The 22,183-nt window shown below is 54.0% G+C and overlaps 1 protein-coding gene across 1 annotated transcript; it reads left to right on the forward strand.

The window, feature by feature from the left end:
• Positions 1-13,016: 13,016 nt before the first annotated feature.
• CA4 (carbonic anhydrase 4) lies at positions 13,017-21,217 on the forward strand. Its single transcript, XM_049860972.1, has 8 exons — positions 13,017-13,212; positions 17,057-17,110; positions 17,996-18,151; positions 18,854-18,999; positions 19,088-19,186; positions 19,467-19,530; positions 19,721-19,887; positions 20,837-21,217. Exons 1-8 carry the CDS (start codon positions 13,155-13,157, stop codon positions 21,026-21,028), a joined length of 936 nt encoding a protein of 311 aa, XP_049716929.1. The 5' UTR covers positions 13,017-13,154; the 3' UTR covers positions 21,029-21,217.
• Positions 21,218-22,183: the final 966 nt, after the last annotated feature.

Raw genomic sequence — 22,183 nt, forward strand, 5'->3', positions numbered from 1 at the left:
CACACAGAAATCAAATGGACTACATCTGTGGAAAGAGATGATGGAAAAGCTCAATATCATCAGTCAGAACAAGGCCAGGGACTGACTGTGGAACAGACCATCAATTGCTCATATGCAAGTTCAAGCTGAAACTGAAGAAAATCAGAGCAAGTCCATGAGAGCCAAAATATGACCTTGAGTACATCCCACCTGAATTTAGAGACCATCTGAAGAACAGATTTGATGCATTGAACACCAGTGACAAAAGACCAGAGGAGTTGTGGAATGACATCAGGGACATCATACATGAAGAAAACAAGAGGTCATTGAAAAGACAGGAAAGAGAGAAAAGACCAAGACGGATGTCAGAGGAGACTCTGAAACTTGGTCTTGAACGTCGGGCAGCTAAAGCAAAAGGAAGAATTGATGAAGTAAAAGAACTGAACAGAAGATTTCAAAGGGCGTCTCGAGAAGACAAAGTAAAGTATTATAATGACATGTGCAAAGAGCTGTAGATGGAAAACCAAAAGGGAAGAACACACTCGGGGTTTCTCAAGCTGAAAGAACGGAAGAAAAAATTCAAGCCTTGAGTTGCAGTAGTGAAGGATTCTATGGGGGAAATATTAAACAACACAGGAAACATCAAAAGAAGATGGAAGGAATACACAGAGTCATTATACCAGAAAGAATTAGTCAGTGTTCAGCCATTTCAAGAGGTGGAATATGATCAGGAACCTATGGTACTGAAGGAAGAAGTCCAAGCTGCTCTGAAGGCATTGGCGAAAAACAAGGCTCCAGGAACTGATGGAATATCAGTTGAGATATTTCAACAAACAGATGCAGCACTGGAGGTGCTCACTCATCTATGCCAAGAAATATGGAAGACACCTTCCTGGCCAACTGACTGGAAGAGATCCATATTTATGCCTATTCCCAAGAAAGGTGATCCAACTGAATGTGGAAATTATGGAACAATATCACATGCAAGCTAAATTTTGCTGAAGATCATTCAAAAATGGCTGCAGCAGTATATCGACAGGGAACTGCCAGATTCAGAAGAGGACGTGGAACCCGGGATATCATTGCTGATGTCAGATGGATCCTGGCTGAAAGCAGAGAATACCAGAAGGATGTTTACCTGCGTTTTATTGACTATGCAAAGTCATTCGACTGTGTGGCTCGTAACAAATTATGGGTAACATTGAGAATAATGGGAATTCCGGAACACTTAATTGTGCTCATGAGGAACCTTTACATAGATCAAGAGGCAGTTGTTCAGACAGAACAAGGGGGTACTGATTGATTTAAAGTCAGGAAAGGTGTGCGTCAGGGTTGTATTCTTTCACCATACCTATTTAATCGGTATGCTGAGCAAATAATCCAAGAAGCTGGACTATATGAAGAAGAACAGGGCATCAGGATTGGGGGAAGACTTATTAACAACCTGCATTATGCCAATGACACAACCTTGCCTGCTGAAAGTGAGGAGGACTTGAAGCACTTACTAATGAAGATCACAGACCACAGCCTTCAGTATGGATTACACCTCAACATAAAGAAAACAAAAATCCTCTCAACTGGACCAATGAGCAACATTACGATAAACAGAGAAAAGATTGAAGTTGTCAAGGATTTCATTTTACTTGGATCCACAATCAACACCCATGGAAGCAGCAGTCAAGAAATCAAAAGACGCATCACATTGGGTAAATCTGCTGCAAAGGACCTCTTTAAAGTGTTGAAGAGTAAAGATGTCACCTTGAAGACTAAGGTGCGTCTGACCCAAGCCATGGTATTTTCAGTCGCATCATATGCATGTGAAAGCTGGACAATGAATAAGGAAGACCGAAGGAGAATTGATGCCTTTGAATTGTGATATTGGTGAAGAATATTGAATATACCATGGACTGCCAAAAGAATGAACAAATCTGTCTTAGAAGAAGTACAACCAGAATGCTCCTTAGAAGCAAGGATGGCGAGACTGCATCTTACATACTTTGGACATGTTGTCAGGAGGGATCAATCTCTGGAGAAGGACATCATGCTTGGCAGAGTACAGGCTCAGAAGAAAAGAGGAAGACCCTCAACGAGGTGGATTGACACAGTGGCTACAACAATGAGCTCAAGCATAACAACAGTTGTGAGGATGGCTCAGGACTGGGCAGTATTTTGTTCCGTTGTGCATAGGGTCGCTGTGAGTTGGAACTGACTCGACGGCACCTAACAACAACAACAACAACATACATTCTGCAACTGGAAAAACTTAGATCTGTGCCAGCAGCTGGGTAATGGTACAGTCATCTCACCAAGGTGAACCCTTGGAGATACTGAGCCAGAGGCCAGCAGAAACCTACCTTTCTGCCCAGCTTTCCAAAGCCCAGGTCACTCATGATGATTAAAGCAAGGTAAGGCTAGTTCATCACGAAATATTCATGGAACTCCTACTGTGTGCCTAGTACCGCTGCTGGAGAAGCCAGCGTGGTCTCTGCTCAGGGCCTCGGGTTGTGGGGGACTGAATAGGGCAGAGACAAGAGATCCGCTGAGTGATGTGCGCCAGGAAGTTGCAGAACCTGGGCTGAGGGCCCTGAACTGGAGGTGTTGGGATTGGGACTGTTCAGGCCCAAGGGGGCATACAGCCGGATCTGCAGCTTGACCAGGAAGGGAGGGGAAAGGTGTTCCAGGTAGATGGAATCAGAAATCCCTCGGAAGCTGAAAGAATGAGAAGGTGAAACTTGAGACCTGGCCCCAAGAGCTGCCTGTGGAGTGAGTGAGGCTGGAGATGAGCTGGACAGGTGGGATGTGACAGGCCTTGAATGTGAGCTCAGTAGATGATGCATTATATATAGACAGAGTAAGGCTTTAACGGGAGCCCTAAGCCACATCATGGGCTGGGAGGGGCGGCCCCACGTGTCCGAGGTTCCTAAACCAGTACACTTGATTGCCCAGGGTCTTCAATTGCCCCTGTCCCCAAAGAGCCTCCCCCTCTGTCTTTGTTCCATCATTCCCGGGCCATGCTTGGACATTGGTGCACCATAAGGCACTGGGGACCACAGGGCAGTGGGTGCCCAGGACAAGCAGCAGTTATAGTGTGCACAATCCTGGATTGCAGTCTTGGTTTAAAGCCCTCCGGAATGTGTGTCTTAGAAGGTTCTGTACCTTCTCGGAGTTCCCGCATCTATTAGAATAAATATCAGAGCCTACTGTTCTGGCTGTTGTGAGGCTCAGAGGACACTGTGTGTAAAAGGCTACAAAGGAACATTTACATGGTTCCTAGAAACCATCCATAACCTCTGCGTCACCATGTCAGCACAGCCAAACTGTTCTGACTCCTTTCCTTCAAACTGCCCTCCTGCACTTCCCTGTCCCCTCAAACCCAAAACCCCAAACATGTTGCCATCCAGGTGTTCTTTGAAGGCCCGGGTGGTCAGGGCGAATGCAGGGCAGTAGCCCTCGGTTGGCCTCAGCCGCAGCTCTTCCACCGGCCCAGTGGGAGATAGGAGTGAGAACAGGTCAGGGGCAGAGGGCATGGCATAGGTAGCTACCCAGCCCAGGACCCTGCCTGGGCTCTGTGAGGGCCAGTGGCCCCAGTGCCTACAGTTAAAATTGAGGAAGTAAAACATACAATGAGACTTCAAAGAATGAAGAATCGTCAATGATTAAGATGATGTAGATCAAGCAGTCAATGATTCAAAGGAGGAAAGTGAGCTCTTGGCTTCCGGGCCTCAATGAGTTGAGTATTCTTATCCCCCGTACCCCTTTCACAAATGACAATCTGAGGGTACAAAGCAACGCCCAGCACCCCCCCTCCCAAAAGAAAACCCACTGCGGTCCAATGAATCCCGACTCAGCAATCTCATAGGACAGAGTAGAATGGCCTCTCAGGTTTTCCTAGGCTGTAATCTTCATGGAAGCCGACTGCCACATCTTTCTGCCGCGGAGAGGCTGGTGGATTAGCAGCCCAGCGCTTAATCACGGTGCCACAGGGGTTCCTCCTATTCCCTCAAAGGTGCCCTTATTCTGGCTTTTAACTCGGGTCGGGATTTGAGGTTGCGGTGGCAAGCCTGGGCCTGTAGGTGCCTGAGAATGGGTCGCAATAAGCTCTGGCACCAGCATGCACACTGGAATTGCATGCGAACCGGAAACTGCCTCAAGGGGCGTCACCCTGGCTTCGCTTTCAGCCCCCGGCTCTGCAGTCCTGGGATAAAAGCCTCCCCAGGTTAGCTCAGCCCCGGCTTCCTCCTTCCTTTTGTTGCCACCCCAAGCTGGGCCTCCACCTCCTGAGCACAGGCCCCAAGCCCTACACAAGCTCCGATCCTCAATATCCGGGCCGGAGCTTGGGCTCAGCCCCCACAGCCCCTCCACCTCCTTTCCCTGGGTAACGCCAGCGGTGGAGTGGTGACCGCCCCTATTGGCCTGCTGCTGCCGCCTCTAGGGTGCTGTCCATACCGTGGTGCTGAAGCTCCCCACGCCCCTTCCGCCTCCTACGAGGAGGCTCATCACTCCCTGCAGCCTCCATTCAGGATCCCGCCTAGACTCCAGGGCGCGTCCACAGTCGCCCAATAACCCGCAGGGATCATCGCCCGCCTCAACAGTTCAGAAAACCGCTGATCTGAACTGGGAGCTCCCGGGAGAAGGCTCAGCAAAGGCCGGTGACTTGCTCAAACCCGCAGTGTGGGAGAAGTGGGCAGCACTCGAATCCCAGGCTCCACCCTGGCACTGGTAGGAATTCACGCATTATGGACATAGTCCTGCCCACTCCCGACCTGTCATATGAGCTGTGTGGGGAGGCTGGGCCCGAAGAAAGATTTCCTCAGTTTTTAGGGACTCAACCACCTTCCACAGGCCTGCGTGGTGGTTAAGCGTTGGGTTGCTAACCAAAAAGTAAGCAGTTCAAATCCACCAGCTGCTCCTTGGAAACCCTATGGGGAGGCTCTACTCTGTCCTACAGGGGCGCTATGAGTCGGAATCAACTCGATGGCAACGGTTTTGGGTTTTTTGGTCCACTCTAGGTGGCCCCCAGCTAGTGTGAACGTCTCCATCCCTTGCTTCCCAGAATCCTAGCAAGGTGTGCGGTTCAGCTATTCCCAATGAAGGGTACCACAACTTCGGGTCCAGCTTTTTACTCCTGAGGGTGTAGATGACTAGGTTGCCCAGCAAGCTGAGTGATTGTAACCACGGTAATGATGGGAAGCACGAAGGAGCCGGGTACACCTCCTCGGAGCAGGAAATAGTCCAGCAAAGATAGCCCAGAGGCACAATGGACGGCCAGAAGGAGGCTCTTACGCGCTAGGCCGATTTCTGGGAGAGGCCCGCCGCCCTCTGGCTCCCTCCATGCCCCCGCACAGCGCCCTAGGGAGGCCCAGGGTCTCCTCGCTACTCCTTATGGTCAGCCCCGGGCGCCACGCAAGACTCGGAGGGACACCAGACAGTAGGGGCAGAAGGGTCTGCTGAGCTCGGCTGCCGGTTAGGCGCCCTCCAGCACGTTCCAGGCGAGCCTAGTCGGCGCTCAGGTCGACGCGGCGCACAGCGAGCAGAGCCGCGGGGGACCGAGCGACACGAACGCGGATGTCCCCCCAGCGCCGGAAAGAGCAGGCGGAGCTCGGGAGGCCCAGGCGCGGCCCGCACCTCTAACTCTGCCAGGCTACAGGAGTGACCTTGGAGGGCACAGGGGCGGCAGTGGGGCGGTCCCGTGGACTGTGCGCAAGCGAGCTTGGACCCTTTCCTGCGAGGAAACCAGAACCTGTGCTAGCCAAGGGCTCCACAAGAGGCTGATGGTCCACAGGTTTTCCGGAGGCTCCCAACCTTTGCCTGCTCCTGGTCAGCTCTGGGAGGGAGGAGAGCCAACCAGAAGCCAACCCCCTACCCACCACCACCCAGTACGTGCTAGAAAATGAAAATGCGAAGCTCCGTTTTCAAAAATTAGTAAGGCTTTCCAGACGGCGACAGCAGAGCATTAAACCAAGTGAGGGGTCCTTCTTAGTGCAGCCTCTGTGCTACTACACACGCCTTACACCCAGAAGCCGTTCCCACTCGTCCCACACTTGGGGGACTTTGGGGTTACTTACTGTTAGAGGTTGAATTATGTCCCCCCAAAATGCATTGTGAAGCCTAACCTCTATGCCAGTGGTTATAATCCCACTTGGGAATGGGTTGTTTTGTTACATTAATGAGGCAGGGTTAGTGTAGGGTGAGTGTATCTTGAGTCAGTCTCTTTCAAGATATAAAAGAGATTAAATCCAAGCTAGCAGAGGTGAGACAGGGGAAGAGAGATGCCAAGCACATGAAGATCGCCCAGGAGCAGGAGCTCAGAAGAGACAAGGACCTTCTTCCAGAGCCCACAGAGAAAGAAAGCCTTCCCCTAGAGCCAGCACCCTGAATTTGGACTTCTAGCCTCCTGAACTGTGAGAAAATAAATTTCTGTTAGTTAAAGCCATCCACATGTGGTATTTGTTATTGCAGCACTAGATGACTAAGACAGCGTATGGAGAGCCACTGCCCACACCTTCCCCAGTTGCCACAATAAGAGAGGGGGCAAGGCAGGAGGTGAGCTGTCTTTCTGCAGCTTTTTAACACCCCACACCTCCCTAGGGCATAGGGAAACCAGGGCCACACCTGGAGAAGGAAGTGGCTAGGATGGGTGTTTAAGGCACCTGCTACTTCATTCGCATCTGTTTGCCTCAGTTTCCCCTCTGGTATCTAAGAGAGACTAGTTCAGATGTTAAAATGAGGTTGCCCATGATAGTGTCTGGGAACTCAGCTAAAGGAAGCTGAAGGTTCTGGGTACCGGGTGTGGACCTAGGGAGCTGGTTTTCAACTCCCTGAATGCCATTTCACTGTTGTTAAATGATGCCCCACTCCCTAACTGAAAAAGAAACTCTAGGCAAGGATGGACTGATCTACAGTTACACAGGAGAAAGAAATCCCAAACTGTAAAGTCCTGAACGGTTGGAAGGGCAAGGACAGCAGAGGGCGCTGTTGTTATGCAAACACACTTGAGGTTTTTAGTTGAGGTGGATTCCTACTTGTGGAAACCCACTGCCCTTGAGTTGATTCCAACTCATAGTGACCCTATAGGACAGAGCAGAACTGCCCCATAGAGTTTCCAAGAAGCACCTGGTGGATTCGAACTGCTGACCTTTTGGTTAGCAGCCATAGCACTTAACCACTATGCCACCAGGGCTTCCTTCCTACTCATGGAGACCCCATATGTGCAGAGTAGGATTGCTCCATAAAAAAAAAAAAAAGCTCCATAGGATTTTCAAAAGCAGAAGGCCAGATCTGTCTTCCGAGGGACCTCTGGGTCGGCTCGAACTGCCAATCTTTCGGCTAGTAGTTGGGCATTTTAACCACTAGCACCACCCAGGGACTCCTACTCAAGGAGGAGGCACCCACAAAATGTTTTTTTTCTCATACCCTCCTAACCCCACCAATCCACCCAGAAACCACACCCCCAACACACACACACACACACACACACACACACACCACACACACATTCTACCTTATAGACACATCAGAGGTCAAGTGTCGGGACTCCAGACTGGGATTCTCTAACTGGCCTCTGTGGGTCCCTTGGAGTGGGGAGGTTTCTCACAAAACTTCAACCTTAACCACCTCCCCCAAATCCATTTGTATGAGCCTATGGTAGCTCTCCTAGGTGAGGAGCTGGGAAGAGGAACTGGGACCCCAGGTTTCCTTCCGCCTCCTGTGGCCCTGTTCCTCAGTGGGAAGATGTTGACTGCAGTGTTATTTATAATGGAAATTAAACAGGGAAATGGCTAAGTAAATGATGACACAGTCCTGGGAATACCATGGAGCCATAAAAAGACAGTTGTGAAGACTATGCAGTAACATGGACTTATGTTAACACTGAAATGTGAAGGTTAAAAAGCAGGACACTAAATTTTTCACTAAGTCAATAGTGTGTTTTGCATACCGATAATGACTGAAAGGGAACAGAATAAATAGATGGATTAAGGTGGGGCGGGTGATTATTTATTTTTAAAGATTTTTCCCTTAAAAAATATGTCAAATTATGAAATGGTTTGCCGGTGGGAGTTTTTTTTTGTGTGTGTGTGTGATTTTTCCCCCTCCTTCTTTTTGAAAGGAACCCCTGTGGTATAGTGGTTAAGAGCTACGGCTGCTAACCAAAAGGTCAGCAGTTTGAATCCACCAGGTGATCCTTGAAAACGCTAAGGGGCAGTTCTGCTCTGATCTATAGGGTCCCTATAAGTCAGAATCGACTTGACCGCAGTGGGTTTGGGGTTTTTTTTTTCTTTTAATTTTCAGTGAGCAGGTATTATTTGGATAATCAGGAGAAATGAAGTGAAACACAAACACACACCTGAAAGTGATCCTTCCCTTAATGTTGCCACAATGTTAAGGAGGGGAATGTTCCCTTCTCTATAACTGCCCACCAGATTTCGCCCTCCTCATCCTCTTTAGACGTCCCTCCACCACAAAACTAGAATGTAAGTGAGTACACTTGGAAAAGCCACAGAAGCTCTGGTCTCAGCCTCCTGCTGGTAAGCCTGGGTTCCTGTGGCTGAGACACTGGGAGGGGAGGAGACAGTCCTGGGGGGAGTTTTCCTGAACTTTCTGCGGGGCAGAAACAACATATGTCATCTCCATCACTGGATTCTTTCACACTTCTGTTGTTATTTCAAAATGTTCTGGGCAGAAGGTTCACCACCCCCTCCACCAAGGAGACCCCTACCCTGCCCCAGTGACAGTCTCCAGTTCTCTCTCTGCCCTCCTCTCTTCACTCTCCCAGGATTCTCTCCACAGTCTGGGGAAATAGGGTAGGCATGAAGAGGAGGGAAGGGGAACTGCAGCCTCCATGGGCGCTGGCAGAGAGGCAGCTTTATTGTCTTTGCTCCCCTGTGGCAGAGATCCAGGTTGGGAAGTGGTGAAGCCCAGGCTATTGATTAAACCTTGTTCTGCGTGTGGGTTTAATCTCAACAGACACTCAGGGGCAGGAAAGCTGGGAGTCTCTGCAAACCTTTCCTTGAATTATCTGCTAATCAGAGGAGATTCTGAAGGTGCAGAAGGCAAGGACAGATGGAAGCTGGGACTCCCAATGCAAGGAGGTGTGTGTGTGTGTGTGTGTGTGTGTGTGTGTGTGCGTGAAGGGATGAGATGGCATAGCAAGAAACCATAGTTTGAATCCCAGCCCTGCTCTCTCCCTGCTAGGCAACTTGGGCGAGTCGCTGCCCTCTCTGGACTTCAGCTTCCACTTTTGTATCTCAGAGTAATTGAGCTAAAAGATCTTTGTCCCCTTCTGGGGTCGAGTGACCCTCTCTGAGGATGTTTCTTTGCCTATAAAACTGGGATCCTGATTTCTACAACCCCGCTCCCAAGGAAGGATCAGGCCAACCTCCTAATTGCAAAAAACAAGTTCTGTTTGTCTGACCCCACATACCTCTCCAGTCTCTCATCTCTCCACACTGCTGCCTCTCACTTGATGCTCCTGCACACCCACCTCTGTGCTTTTCTCATTATTTCCTCTGCCTGGATCACTCTTCTTCTTTGGTTAATATTACTTGTTTTTTAAGACTCAGCTCAGGCCTCCTCTCCTCCAGGAAGCCTTCCCCAAAGTCTTGCCACTTGCTGGGTTAGGTGCCGCTCCTGTGGGCTCCCGGTCCTTAACAGTTAATAATCATAGCTGAGGTTTATGGAGCACTTAGTAAGTGCCTGACCCTCTATCAGGCCCTTTACACAGCTCACCTAATGGAATCCTAACCATCACTACGTGAGTGAGGTACTGTCTTTATCGTCATTTTCCTTATGAGGACACTGAGGCTGAGGGAGGTGAAGGGACTTGTCCCAGTGTTGGGGTTAGAATGCGAACCCAGGGCAGCATTTCTCAATCTGCCTGATACTCCATCTGCTCGTCCCACCTCCTGAACATCTGGCATGGCAGTTTTCTGTTTAGGACTACGTATTAGACGTTTCCCTGAGCTGTGAGCACCAGGAATGCAGGCTCTCGCCTCCCTCGTGCCTCTGTTGCTGTTGTTGTTATTACCTGCCATTGAGCTGCCCTCCAACTCATGGTGACCTCCTGTACAACGGAATGAAACGCTGCCCAGTCCTGGGTCATTCCCTAGATCAGTTGCAGACTGGACCATTGTGATCCAAAGGCTTATGCCTCTACTCCGCACATGCCACAGTCCCAGGAGGGACTAAATCTGAATCTCACATTTTCAGATCTATGCAATTTGGGTTCCCTTGGGCTCCCCTGTGCTCCTCAGCCTTTCCTACCCCTTCCGAGGTCTCGGGGGCCCAGAAAGAGCCTAGGATGGGCCAGAACCCCTCTCTGGGCCTAGCCCAGTGGCCCCTCCCACCGATGCTACATCCATGTCTCCCTACAGTTAGGTTTCATGTCTGGTTAGAGACTATGGTCACACGTGCTACTGTGCCACAACTTGGGCCAACCCTCTTCAGGCTTCAGCTCGCTAAATCCTTACAGAAACTCATAAGGGAGAGAGGGGTACCAATCCCACTTTACCGATGAGGGAAGCCAGGGCCTGGCTAACATCACAGAGCAAGTGAGTGGAGTCAGTAGTGCGCCCAGGATTGTTTGATGTCAAACCTTTTAGCTTCACCACTGCCCCCTTTCTGTTCTGGACAGGGTAGAGTGAGAAGCCTCAGAGAACAGAATTGTGATTCATCTCCTAGTCTGCCGTGGGCCAGCAGTTGCATCAGTTGTGAAAGTTTGGGCTGGGCAGGGCTTGGATCACAGAGGTTCCCAATAACTGTTTATCAGGCAAGATCAGCAGGGTAGGGATAATCCTCCCCCATTTTATAGCTGAGGAAGTTGCAATCAGAGAGGAATAGGAAGGTTGCTCAAGTTCACTCCTGAGTCAGGGGCAGAGCTGGGACTTGAACTCAGGACCTTTGAAGGCCCCATGCCAACAAAGAGGAAGGAGACTGCTGGGCCTGGCTTTTCCAGTCAGGTCGCCTGGGTGGGCAGCTTTATGGGCCTGTAAGTCACTGGGACATACCAGTGCCCATCCCTGCTCTAATACCTTCTGGGGAAGCTGGGCTCAGGGTGGCCTACCAGTGGCAGGTGACAGGTTTATGGCAGGCCAGGAGTGAGATCAGGGCTGGGAGATAAGGCTGGGAATGTTAAAACCAGGAGTGGAGGCCCCACCTTGTGCAGCCATGGGGTCAGTGATGGCAGGTAGAGCTGGAGCTACTTCCTGACTGCCCTCATGGCAAATTCACAGCCTCTGTGGTACGTGATGAAGGTGCATCTGCATGAGAACGTGCACCCCAACCCCCCTCACCTGGTGCCTCAGAGAAGACACCCTGGTGTGGCCTGGTTTTCCCATCTTGCTGGCCCCCATGACACCCGGTGTAGATAGGGGTGCTGATGGCAGAGGTGAAGAGTCGCTGGGGGAGAGCGCTCCCTCCTACTTTCCCAGCCCCTGAAGGGGCCCCAATGCAATGGACTTTGAAGCAGGCCCAAAGGTCACTGATCAATACCCCCTTGAACCCACCAAGGGATTTCAAGCCTCTCCCCTACCTGTCAGGGGGGGAGTTTGTGGTCACAGGGATCCTCTGGAGTACTCGCCATTCCAGGAACTGACTTCCTTCCCGCCCCATACCCCAGCCCTGAAAGGTACATTTTTACAGCCCTATTTATGAACACAAATCCACTCCCCAGACAAGCCCATTGACTGCTATAGTCTCAGGCTGATAATTAAATTAGACGGCAATGCAGACAATAGCCTGGTGTGGGTGCCCCGTCCCCTCCCAGTCTCTCTGTAGGATCAAAGTGGTTCCTTGAGGCTGTGTGATCCTGGGCCAGGAGGAAGGGTCAACCAGGACTCTAAGGAGGAAGCCCCTTTGCCTGGATTGTTCTGGGGGAGGCGATCCCCTTCAGTGGTCCCTAGCCCAGGTTCAAAGTCCAGTGGGGGCTGAGAGGTTGGCAGCGGATGGGGAAGTGGTAGACCAGAAAACCGGGGCTTCCTGTTGATGGAGGGGGCCCAGGCCTCTCCCCCGAACCTGATCTGAGCTTTCCAAACTTACACGGAAGCCCCCACTGCATGTGGGAGAGAAGGTAACTGCAGCCACAATGTAGCCTAGGGCACTGTGATAGGGGACACAGCCAGGAGAGGGAGCATCCCTCCTGAGACAAGGGACAGCTCCCTCCCCACTAGACCCCTAGCCCCATATTCCCCTGTGCTGGGGTCTCCCTCAAGGGAACTTTTCTTTAGACCCCTATGGAGATGCTGGCAGGTGGAGAGAACTAGGGGTCCATTCAGACCCTGGCCTCTTCTCTTCCCATCTCACCTCCAAGGGCTGGGGGCTCTCAAAAGGATGCAGCCCCTCCCTGAGTCCCTTTGCAGTCCATTTCTCAACTCTACCCCTCCAACATCCTCCTCACCCCCCCGGCCCCGCCCATCACATAAACACAAGTTCAGCGATTTAAGAGCCGCTTTGCTCTGTGTTGGAAGAGGGGTCTTTGGTCCACTTAGAAATTACCTTTGGAGCAGCCTGGGGCGGGGGTCGGGGGTAAACAGAAAAAAGAGATGAGACCCAGAGAATCAGTGAGCACTGCCTGAGAGACACAGTGAGGAGACCTCCTTCTGGGGCCACCGATTCAACAAACCCCATCGAACATTCTTCCGCTGCCTCTTCCCTTCAAGGCTCTGACCACCGCCCACCCCTCATCTCGTGCCAATTCCGAGGCTCGGCCCGCTGCTCCCGTACCGGTCCCGGGCCACAGGAGCCTTCTCCGAGGGCTGCCCGGAGGGAAGTGAGAGCGCTCTTCAGTGGTCGGCACCCAGACAGTAAGGGCTGAAACCCAAGGACCCCGCCTCCGATGTGGGTTAAGCACCTTGCGACGTCGCTTCCCCGTTTCCAATCCAGGAATCAGGGTGGAGGCGGGGAGGGCGCAACTTCTGAGCGTAAAGGACGCAGAGCGGGTGCGGGGTCTCTGGCACCGGGCCAAGAGGTGGCGGGCGGAGGATTTCAGATCAGGGACAGGACGAGGGGAGGGCAGGGGAGGCGCCTCTAGGGGGAGGAGCCGCCACCCGCATACCGTTGTCGGGGCTCCCTCCGGTCTCGGATCCGCTATAAAATCCTAGCCGGCATGACGGCGGCACCCCCGGCGGTCTCCTCCGTGTGCGATCCTCGGCTCGGCCTCGGCTTCTTTGCCTCCGCGCAGGATGCGGCTGCTGTTCGCTCTCCTGGCCCTGGCCGCGGCCCGGCCCTTGGCCCGCGCAGGTGAGCGCCCGCCCAGCGCCCGGTGCCCGTCGGGGGCCCCTCTGCGCCCCTCGCCCCGCTCCACCTGCCAAAGCCACTCCGGTGGGCGGCCAGAGTGCGCTGCTGCGCGTCGGTGCGCTGGCTGGGTGTGCGCACCCGGGGCGGTGAAGGGTGCGGGCGCAGGGGGCCGTGCGCGAGCTTGTGTGCACACACGCGTGTCCCTTGCGGGTGCATGGGTGTGTGGGCACGTCTGTGCGCGGCGGCGGGGTACAGCATCGCTCGGGGAGGGGAGCGTGCGGGTCTGTGGTAAGGATGTTCCTCTGACCCTCCTCGACGCATGCCTCCGTTTCTAGTCCTAGTCCTCCCGCAGTCTGTCATTGGGTCTCCTTCCGTCCTAACCAGGGCTCAGTCCTGGATGGCTGCTCCCGGCGCAGAGCAAGGGCGGCTAATTGGGTGTGGCGGGGTCCTGGTATTCCCGCTTCGCGCCGGGGTTCCTTGTCCCAGGGCCTGCCAGCTCCCCTTCCCAAGCTCCCAGCGCTGTAGGGGAGCCTGGGGGGGGGCACCCCGGACCCGAGGTCCTGGGTGAGCCGGTCTTTCCAGCTAGGGTGATTTTCGTTTAAAGATTAATGGTGAGACTGAGCTCTTAATTATTCGCTTAGGTGGGAGGTGGCAGGAAAGGAGTGTTAATATTTGATAAGGAGCTGAAGGCTGTGTGTGCGGCTGGACACAGGGCCCAGGGAGGCACCTTCTCCTCTACCCCACAGAGACCAGCTCCTTCGCAGGAAGCTCGACGGACCCTTTCGACGGTTCCCAGCCCGGCCATCTGTCGAAGGGACTGGGGTCTCCAGGTTCCTGGGCCACCCCAGCCAAGCCTTCTCTCCAAGTTAGGTGCTTGAAGTCACGGAGTGAGGAGTGAGGGTGTGTGCCTCTTTTCAGGAAGGACTTAGCTGGCTGGCTGGGGGATTGAGGGGCATCTCTGGCAGCAACTCTGGGGGCCCTTCCCAGGGGAGGAGGAAAGAGAAAAGGCAAGAAGTGAAAGAATTTCATTTGCAGGGCTGAATGTTTGAAACCTCCTAAGCAGCTGGGCTTAGTAGAAAGAGAAACGCTTTGAGAAAAGAGAAATGCTTTGCGATTAAGTAGGCTGCTTTGTAGTTGTGGAACAAAAAAAAAAAAAAAAAAAAAACTTTTTTTTTTTTTTTTGCCTGGAGTAAATCCCTTAACCTCAGTTGTCTCATTTACAAAACAGGGATGATGATTCTGATTTCACTGGTAGTACCCGCCCCCCCGCCCCAGCACAATTACGGGGTTTATTGGGGGAAGAAACATTACAATTGAAGATCATGAATGACTCAGGATATAGTTATCCCATCAGGACAGCTTTTTCTCAGCAGTGCCTGCAGCCAGGCCTCTCTCTGGCCCTCAGGCCCCTAGGCCTCCTGGCCTCAACACGGCTCTGCTTGGACCTTGGCTTGAATTCAAGACCTATGAGTAACCCTGCTCCTTCCCAAGTCCTCTTGGAGGTGGCCTGGGCCAGTGGACTAGTAAGTTCCAAAAGGGTGGCCCTCCACTGAGCAAGTACAGGAGCCTGGGGTGCTTGGTGCCCCTGCCACCCTTTGCCTGAGAACCAGCCCCCACCCTCACCCCATGGTCATAGACCTGGCCCCGGCCTTGGCCTCAGCCTCATCAACATTAAGTGTTCCTGGTTCCTGCCTCCTGAAGAGAGTAGTTACAAGAGTGTTCAGCTAAGCGGGCCAAAAGTCTCTGTGATTAAGACAGTGGATCAGAGGTCACCACTACAAACCCAGGAGCCAGAGCCAGAGTCAGGGAAGAGCAAATTCCTAAGAGAAGCACAGTCTGGGCCAGAAGGACTCCCGAGAGGCTGACAGGGGAATCCACCCTTTAGAGCTGTCCCCTGAGAACTCCCTTTCCCTGGAATAGCTTATCCTCAGGCCTCCAGTCCCAAGGAGGGGCCAGCTGGACCAGGGAGGCCCCTTTGGCCTTCAAGGCCTCAGAGGGGTGGGGACACAGGAGGGTTATAACAAAGAACCTCTCCTGGGTACACATGACCTCTCCTCCATCATCTCCTTGAGCACTGGCCTGGGAGTTCTGTGGGACAGGGATTATCAGTGCTCCTCTGATTGAGGAGGAGTGTGAGGCTCAGAGAAGTTAATTGACTTTCCTGGAGATATTAAGCAAGAGGCAGAGCCAGGGCTGAAAGCCAGGCGAATGAACTCCACCTTAGGTGTTTCAAGGAAGGGGCCTGGATGGAAATTTACCGTTGCCCTTTGCAGAGTTGACTCACAGGGGGGTTCCCCCTGATGTAGCAGCTCCCAGGGGCTGCAGAGCCCTGCCAGGGCAGGGGGTGGACTGGCACGGGGAAGATGCTGCTGCAGGGCTGTCCATCTCTGAAGAAGGCTGTGCTGGCCGCTGGTCAGGTAGATGAAGTATTTGATTCAGAGCTGGGAAACTCCAAAATCCAAGGTGGCTCGGGGGGCCCAGAAAGTGAGAGGCCCATTTCCTGTGGCTGCTTGCTGTCCTGCTCGCTCACCGTCCTGCTCTGCTTGATCTTCTGTCCTAGAGAGCCCCACCCCCACCCCAACAAGAAGCTGACCTTCCCAGGGCTCTCTCCTCACCTGTCTTCACTCCAGGAACCCCTGAAGATCCAGGCCTGAGAGAAGGTTGGAGTTGGAGGTGGGGGGCAGCCCTGGACAAGGGAGGGAGCAGAGAAATGCACTAGAAACCTCAGCCAGGCTGAGCTGGGAGCTGGGTTTTTCTTAGGAATGTTCTTTCCTGAGTTCTTTCCAAACCACTTCATTCTCTGCCCCTCCTGGGTTTTGGCCTTCTGGCTACCAGATGGAGGCGGGTGGGGGGGCGGTGGGAGGGAGCGGGAAGAAGCCTTCGATGAGACTTCAGTAGGGGCCAGGCTGCCTTCTTCTGGAAATGCTCTATACCATTTAATCCATGCCACAGCCCTATGAGGTGGATATTACTAGTCCCATTTTACAGGTGATAAAACTGAGGCTCAGACAGAGTAAATGATTTGCCCCCAGACTCACGGCTCCTAAGTGGCCCAGCCAGGATTCCCAGCCCTGGGTCAAATGTTTTGTCCACTCAACTGGTGGAGTCTTTTTCAGAGATACTGGCTTCTACTGGCCTGAGGCAGAGCCAGGATTAGAACCCAAGTCTGTCTGGCCCCAAAGCCCAGGACTACAGGGTGGTGGGGGCGGAAGGAGGACAGGGGTAAAGGTCTGGTTGCCTTCCTCGCTGTGAGAGGTTAGCCAAGAATGGGTCTTAGTCACACAAGGTGAGGAGGTGTTCCAGGGCAGGGCTGCCTAATCTCCTCCATCATCTCGAATCAACTCTGGGAAGGCAGCCAGGCTGAAGCTGTAGGTTCCACTGTCCTAGGAGGGGAGCTCTGCCAGTCTCCTCCTCCCGTTTCAGCAGAGCCTCCCCTCCTGAACTGGGGTGAGAGGAAGCAGGACAGGAGCAGGAGGGTGATGACCAGTCCATGGAGAGAGCCCAACCAGCCCTGTGTTAGAGCTGACCAGTCTCAGAGCGCCTGCCCCTGAGGACTGGCAGCTGCTTTGCTCTGCTTTATCCAAGATGATTTGGCTGCCTCTATCACCTCTTTCCTCCATCCCTACACTTTCTTCTTAAATCTCCTTCCCTTGGGCTCTCAGTCCCAGACCCCAGGAAGGCTCCATTCCCAACCCAAGGGAGGGCCTGACATCAGGAATTTTCCCAGCCTCTGATACACACACACACACATAGCAGTGTGCACGCACACAGTTCACATGGGTTCATGAAGCACAGATACACACCAAAACGTGTGCACAGGCCTCACCTTTTCCACTCTCTGCTTCAGAGTCACACTGGTGCTACGAGATTCAAGCCAAGGCCTCCAATTACACCTGCTTGGGTGAGTACCCTCAGCCCTGGGGACAGGGCTTTCTGCATAGGGGGTACTGTCGGGCTGAGATGGAGACCCAAAGATGGAGGGAAAGATAAGGGGCGATGGTGGCCCCCGAGCCAGATACAGGTCCCCCTACAGACACACACACAAACACATGTACACACACACTCTCCTGGTGCTCAGGGAACGGGCGATGCAGACTGACCTGAGTCTTCCCTGGCACTTCTTGGAATAGCAGCAGCATCATCAAAGGGAGAAACACATTTCAGCCCAGCAGAGACACTTTGCAGTTTATAATATTTCTCACAAACAAAATAAAACAAAAAACTCTCAGTTCTGTTCCAGTGACCCTACTTGTAGGTGAACCTGGGAGGTCATCTTTTGCACTTTTCACTCAAATGCAGACCGGGTCCATTGCCCCAACCTCGCTCTGAGGGCTCTGCTGGAGGGTCCGGTGGTGCACAGAGCCCACGTGTGCTGCCTGTGGAAGGGCTGCCACAGTGGCTTCCAAAGCACTCTCTCCTTCACCTCCTCCAATCTTCACAGCCTCCCTGAGAAACAGGAATCACTGATTCCCATTTTACACAAGAGGAAACCAGGGCTCAGAGAGGTACAGTGCTGTGTCCAGCATCTCTTGGCTGTCCCTGGTCCCAGAGCTCACAGTCACCAATTGACTGCCCTGTTCCCAGCCTGTCCCACACTCAGCCTGACCCACACACGTGTGTCTGTGGAGGAGGAGAGAGACCCAGGGAGGGTGAGGGCCTTCCAGCCATTCCTTGACCTTGCCCGTGTAAGAGCTGGGTGCTTGGGCCTGACCTCAGCAGGGCCAAGGAGGCCAAACCTCAGTGCCAGAGGCCCCCTACCCTCAGCATGCCCTCTCTCCCTGCTCAGCGCCGAACCGATGGGGTGAATACTGCCAGAGCAGCCATCAGTCCCCCATCGACATTGTCACCAGCAAGGTGCAGGTGAACCACAGCCTGGGGCCCTTCTCCTTCTCTGGCTATGACAAGAAGCATAAGTGGACTGTCCAAAACAATGGGCACACAGGTGGGTCACAGGTGACCAGGTGGGAGATCCAGGAGGGCATGGGTACTGGGCCCGGGGACCCTCTAAGAGCCCTGAGGACAGGGAGGGGAGAACTCCTCCTGAGAAGGGGCACCAGGCCCAGTTCCACATGTGTGGCGGGGAGAGGTGCAGGAAATAGGGTTTCGGAGAGGAGGGACCGTGCTAGCAGTTTTCATCAGACCAGCCTGGGCTGGGGGAGGGTCAGCATTCCAGAAAGAACAGCACGTGCAAACGCGTGGAGGCGTGAAACAGCTTGGGGTGTTCAGGGAACTGCAAATGGTTCCATATGGATGAAGGACAGAGTGTGGAGCTGGGAGGGGCCAGAGCTAAGGCCCAGGGTCAGCTGGGCTGGGGCCCAGGGCAGGTCACCCGGCCTGAGGAGTTTGGACATTACCCTGAGGACACCTGGGCACCATGGAGAGGGTTGAAGCAGGGGAGGGCCCAGGGCCCAATGGTGGGTTTGGGGTTGTGGGGGATGTGCAGGAGAGGGGAGACAGGCAGTGAGGCCAGGAAGGAGGCCAGGGGAAGGGTCTGGGGCTGTACCACCCTGTCTCTGAGACCCTCCCTGAGCACAAGAAGGGTGGGAGCTACCAGAGAAAGTCCTGCCTGGGTGGGTGTGAGGGGGGCTGGGAGAGTCTGAGGGGAGATGGGTGCGAGGACCATCCCCCCTTCCTCTCCCCCCAGTGATGGTGTTGCTGGGGGATGAGGCCACAATTGCAGGAGGAGGACTAGCCACCCGCTACCGGGCCAAGCAGCTGCACCTGCACTGGTCTGAGGTGCTGGATGAGGGGTCGGAGCACAGCCTTGATGGGGACCGCTTTGCCATGGAGGTGAGGCCCCTTCCCAGGGTCTGTGCCTACCTGGGCTCTGGGTGATCCAGCCCCTCAAGGGTCCTTTCTCCACCTCCCCCCCCACCAGATACACATAGTACATGAGAAAGAGAATGGGATATTGAGGAACAAGAAAGAGGCCCAGGACCCCAAAGATGAGATCGCAGTGCTGGCCTTCCTGGTGCAGGTGAGGCCCTTCCCCTCCGTTTCCAGGGAACCAGAGTTTGAGGCTGCTTCTTAGGGACCCAGAGACCTGGAACTCCAGCAAGGCAGGAGGGGGCTGGAGAGGTCCTGGGGTCCCCTTTGTTTCTCTGTGCCTTGTACACCCCCAGGCCATGTGGGGAGCCCAGAGCCTCAGGGCCTCAATCTCAGAATTGCACACCCCACCTCCTGATCAGGAGAATGAACTGTAGGTCACCATGGGCTCCCCACAAGCCCCTCTCAAGCCCCCTTTCCTCCCATTCCAGGCTGGATCTGAGAATGATGGCTTCCAGCCCCTGGTGGAGGCGCTGGCTGATATCCCCAAACCTGGTGAGACGGGATGGGGAGATGGGGGGGCCCTGAGGGTGGTGGGAGAGGACTTCTTCCTACAAAGGAAGGGGGGCAAGGGTGAGTGGGCAGCCTGGGCTTTCAGGGCGAGGTGTGTGTGTGGGGGGGGGTGTCAGAGCCACAGAGACCCCCTCCCTGTCACTGACAGGATCTTCTGTTCCCCCGCCCCCAGACATGAGGACCACAATAAAGAAGAGCAGCAGCCTGCTGGACCTGCTCCCCAAGGAGGAGAAACTGAGGCACTATTTCCGCTACCTGGGCTCGCTCACCACGCCGGGCTGCGATGAGAAGGTCGTCTGGACTGTGTTCATGGAGCCCATTCAGCTTGACAAAGACCAGGTACACAGGGCCCAGGGTGTAGCCTCCCACTTCCTAGCTCTCCAGAAATTGTCCCTCTGGATCCTCCGTAGAGGTCTTCTGGGCCCAGGGTGGGGATGAGGGGCCCAGGGAGCTGAGATCAATGGTTCAATCCCTGAGGAGACAGATAAAAAACGTCCCAGCAGTTCTGCCCTGGTATTGAGGGTTGGAGGGGAGGCACACAGGAGGCTGTGGCTGGGGGTGGTCAGAAAAGGCCTCCAACAGGAAGTAGGTGGGAATCTACCAGGTAAGGATGGGAGTCACTGTCCTAGGGAGAGAGGCCAGCATAGGGGATGCTAGGGATGGCCAGAAGCAGCTGAGAGAGGGCCAGAGGGCTGCAGTAGGAAGATAGTGCATTCATTCAACAAATTCTAATTGAGTCCCTGGGTGCTGGGCTATGGGAACACGGCAGTGAACCCAAAGGCCGCGCACCTCACAGCACTTTCATTCTACAACAGTGGTTCTCAAAGTGTGGTCCCCAGACCACTGGTGTCAGCATCATCTGAAAATTTGCTAGAAATGTGAATTCTTGGGCTGTACCCCAGACCTTTTTTTTTTTACCCCAGACCTACTGAGTCAGAAACTGTGGGGGTGGAGCCCAGCAATCTGGGGCCAAGGCCCCCCAAGTGATTCTGATGCACACTCGATTTGAGAGGCACTGTTTTCTAGTAATGGCAGTGATAGTGGTAGTAAATGTCAGCCCTCAAAACTGTGAGCTGTGTGTCCACTCTGCTTAGAGAAGCTGAGGGTCACTGAGCCCCCTGCCAGGGTCAAGCACTTTTTCTTTTCATCTGCACGACAACGTGGAAAGGGAGGGTTCTGAGTTCTTGTTTACTAGTGAGGCTCAGAGAGGGGAAGTGACTAGCCTGAGGTCACCCAGCAGGGAGCCCAGCTGCACCTGCTCCCTGGCTGAGCGCTGGCCCTTCTGCAGATCCTGGCATTCTCCCAGAAGCTGTACTACGACAAGGCCCAGAAACTGAGGATGACGGACAACGTCAGGCCCCTGCAGCGCCCGAGCCATCGCCAGGTGTTCAAGTCCCAGGCTGCGGGACCGCTGTTGCCCTTGGCACTGCCTGCCCTGCTGGCCGCCACGCTCTCCCTGATGGCCGGCTTCCTCCACTGAGGACTCATTTCTGGACACTTGACCTCTGATCCTAGCCTTTCAAGGGCTTGGGCCTCTGTTCCTCATTTCTTGGCATAGACTTTGGGGATGATTAAAATATGGTTATATTTTTGGAGAAACCTTTCTCAGGCCTGTTTTCAGTTTCTTGCAAGTACTGCTGCCCTGTTCCCCTTGCCATCCTTGTAACAGGGCAGGGCCCCTAAGGCCTGGTGCTTTCTTCCAAGCAGGAGCCACCAGGTGCCCCCACCCGTGCCTACACCCCACTCCCTCCTACCCTCATGTCAGAGAGATTTGGAAGGCACCTGGGAGCGCCAAAGGAGCAAAAGCCACAGGTGTTCCAATGCAGTCTCTTCATTCTCTGGGCGGGGCGGGGTGGCGGGGGGGCGGGAACTGAGGTTCAGAAAGGAGAGACAGGATGGAGACCATACAGTGAGGCTACGGCAGAGCTGACTGAGACCCCAGCCCAATGCTTTCTCCTCTGCACTGGGGTGGGGGTGTGTGAGGGTGCCACCTAAGAGAGGTTCATTTATTTGCTCAAATATTTCTTGAGGTCAGGGAAGGCCTTGGTGCATCCCAGCAGACTTGAGGGAGGTGGGGGGTACTTGGAGAAAGAGCACCCCAGGTGAGGACAGGAGGACGCTGCTGGAGGGACAGCAGGGGGCCAGAGGAGGGAGGGTAGGAGGGAGGGGAAGGAGGCAGTGAGTCAGAGGGTCAGGTTGTGCAGGGCCTCAGAGGCTGCTGGGGGCTAACAGGTCATACTGCTGCCTTGTGCAGCAGGGACTGGAGCAGGGAAGGCAGAAGTAGGGGAATAGCTCGGAGACTACTACAGTCATCTAGGAATGGAATTTGCTGGTAGGTCAGAAATGGGATGTGAGAGAGAGCAGTTGAGGCTGAAGCCAAGGCGTTTTGGCCTGAGCGCTCGGGACTTGTCAGATGGTGAGGCCAGGTCCAAAAACCCCGGGGGAGAAAGGGCCAGACTGTGTGGGGCAGGGGGCACCCTCAGGCCAGGGCTGGAATGTGAAGGAGCCTTGAGAAGTAGGGAGGGGGCAAAGGATGGGACCAGGTCTCTGGCTCAGTGTGAGGACAACCTCTTCTAACAGGCTCAACTGTCTCAAGCTGGTGAGCTTCCCCACAGGGAGGTGTGCAAGCCAGGCA

The sequence above is a fragment of the Elephas maximus genome, chromosome 19 (assembly GCF_024166365.1).
Source record: "Elephas maximus indicus isolate mEleMax1 chromosome 19, mEleMax1 primary haplotype, whole genome shotgun sequence".
Classification (NCBI taxonomy): Eukaryota; Metazoa; Chordata; class Mammalia; order Proboscidea; family Elephantidae; genus Elephas; species Elephas maximus.

Excerpts from the sequence above, each read along its gene's own strand:
- CA4 (XM_049860972.1), top strand. The coding sequence starts at position 13,155 with ATGCGGCTGCTGTTCGCTCTCCTGGCCCTGGCCGCGGCCCGGCCCTTG. Across the intron at positions 19,000-19,087 it reads GGGACCGCTTTGCCATGGAG|ATACACATAGTACATGAGAA; the intron begins GTGAGGCCCCTT and ends CCCCCCCACCAG. Across the intron at positions 19,187-19,466 it reads TGCTGGCCTTCCTGGTGCAG|GCTGGATCTGAGAATGATGG; the intron begins GTGAGGCCCTTC and ends CTCCCATTCCAG.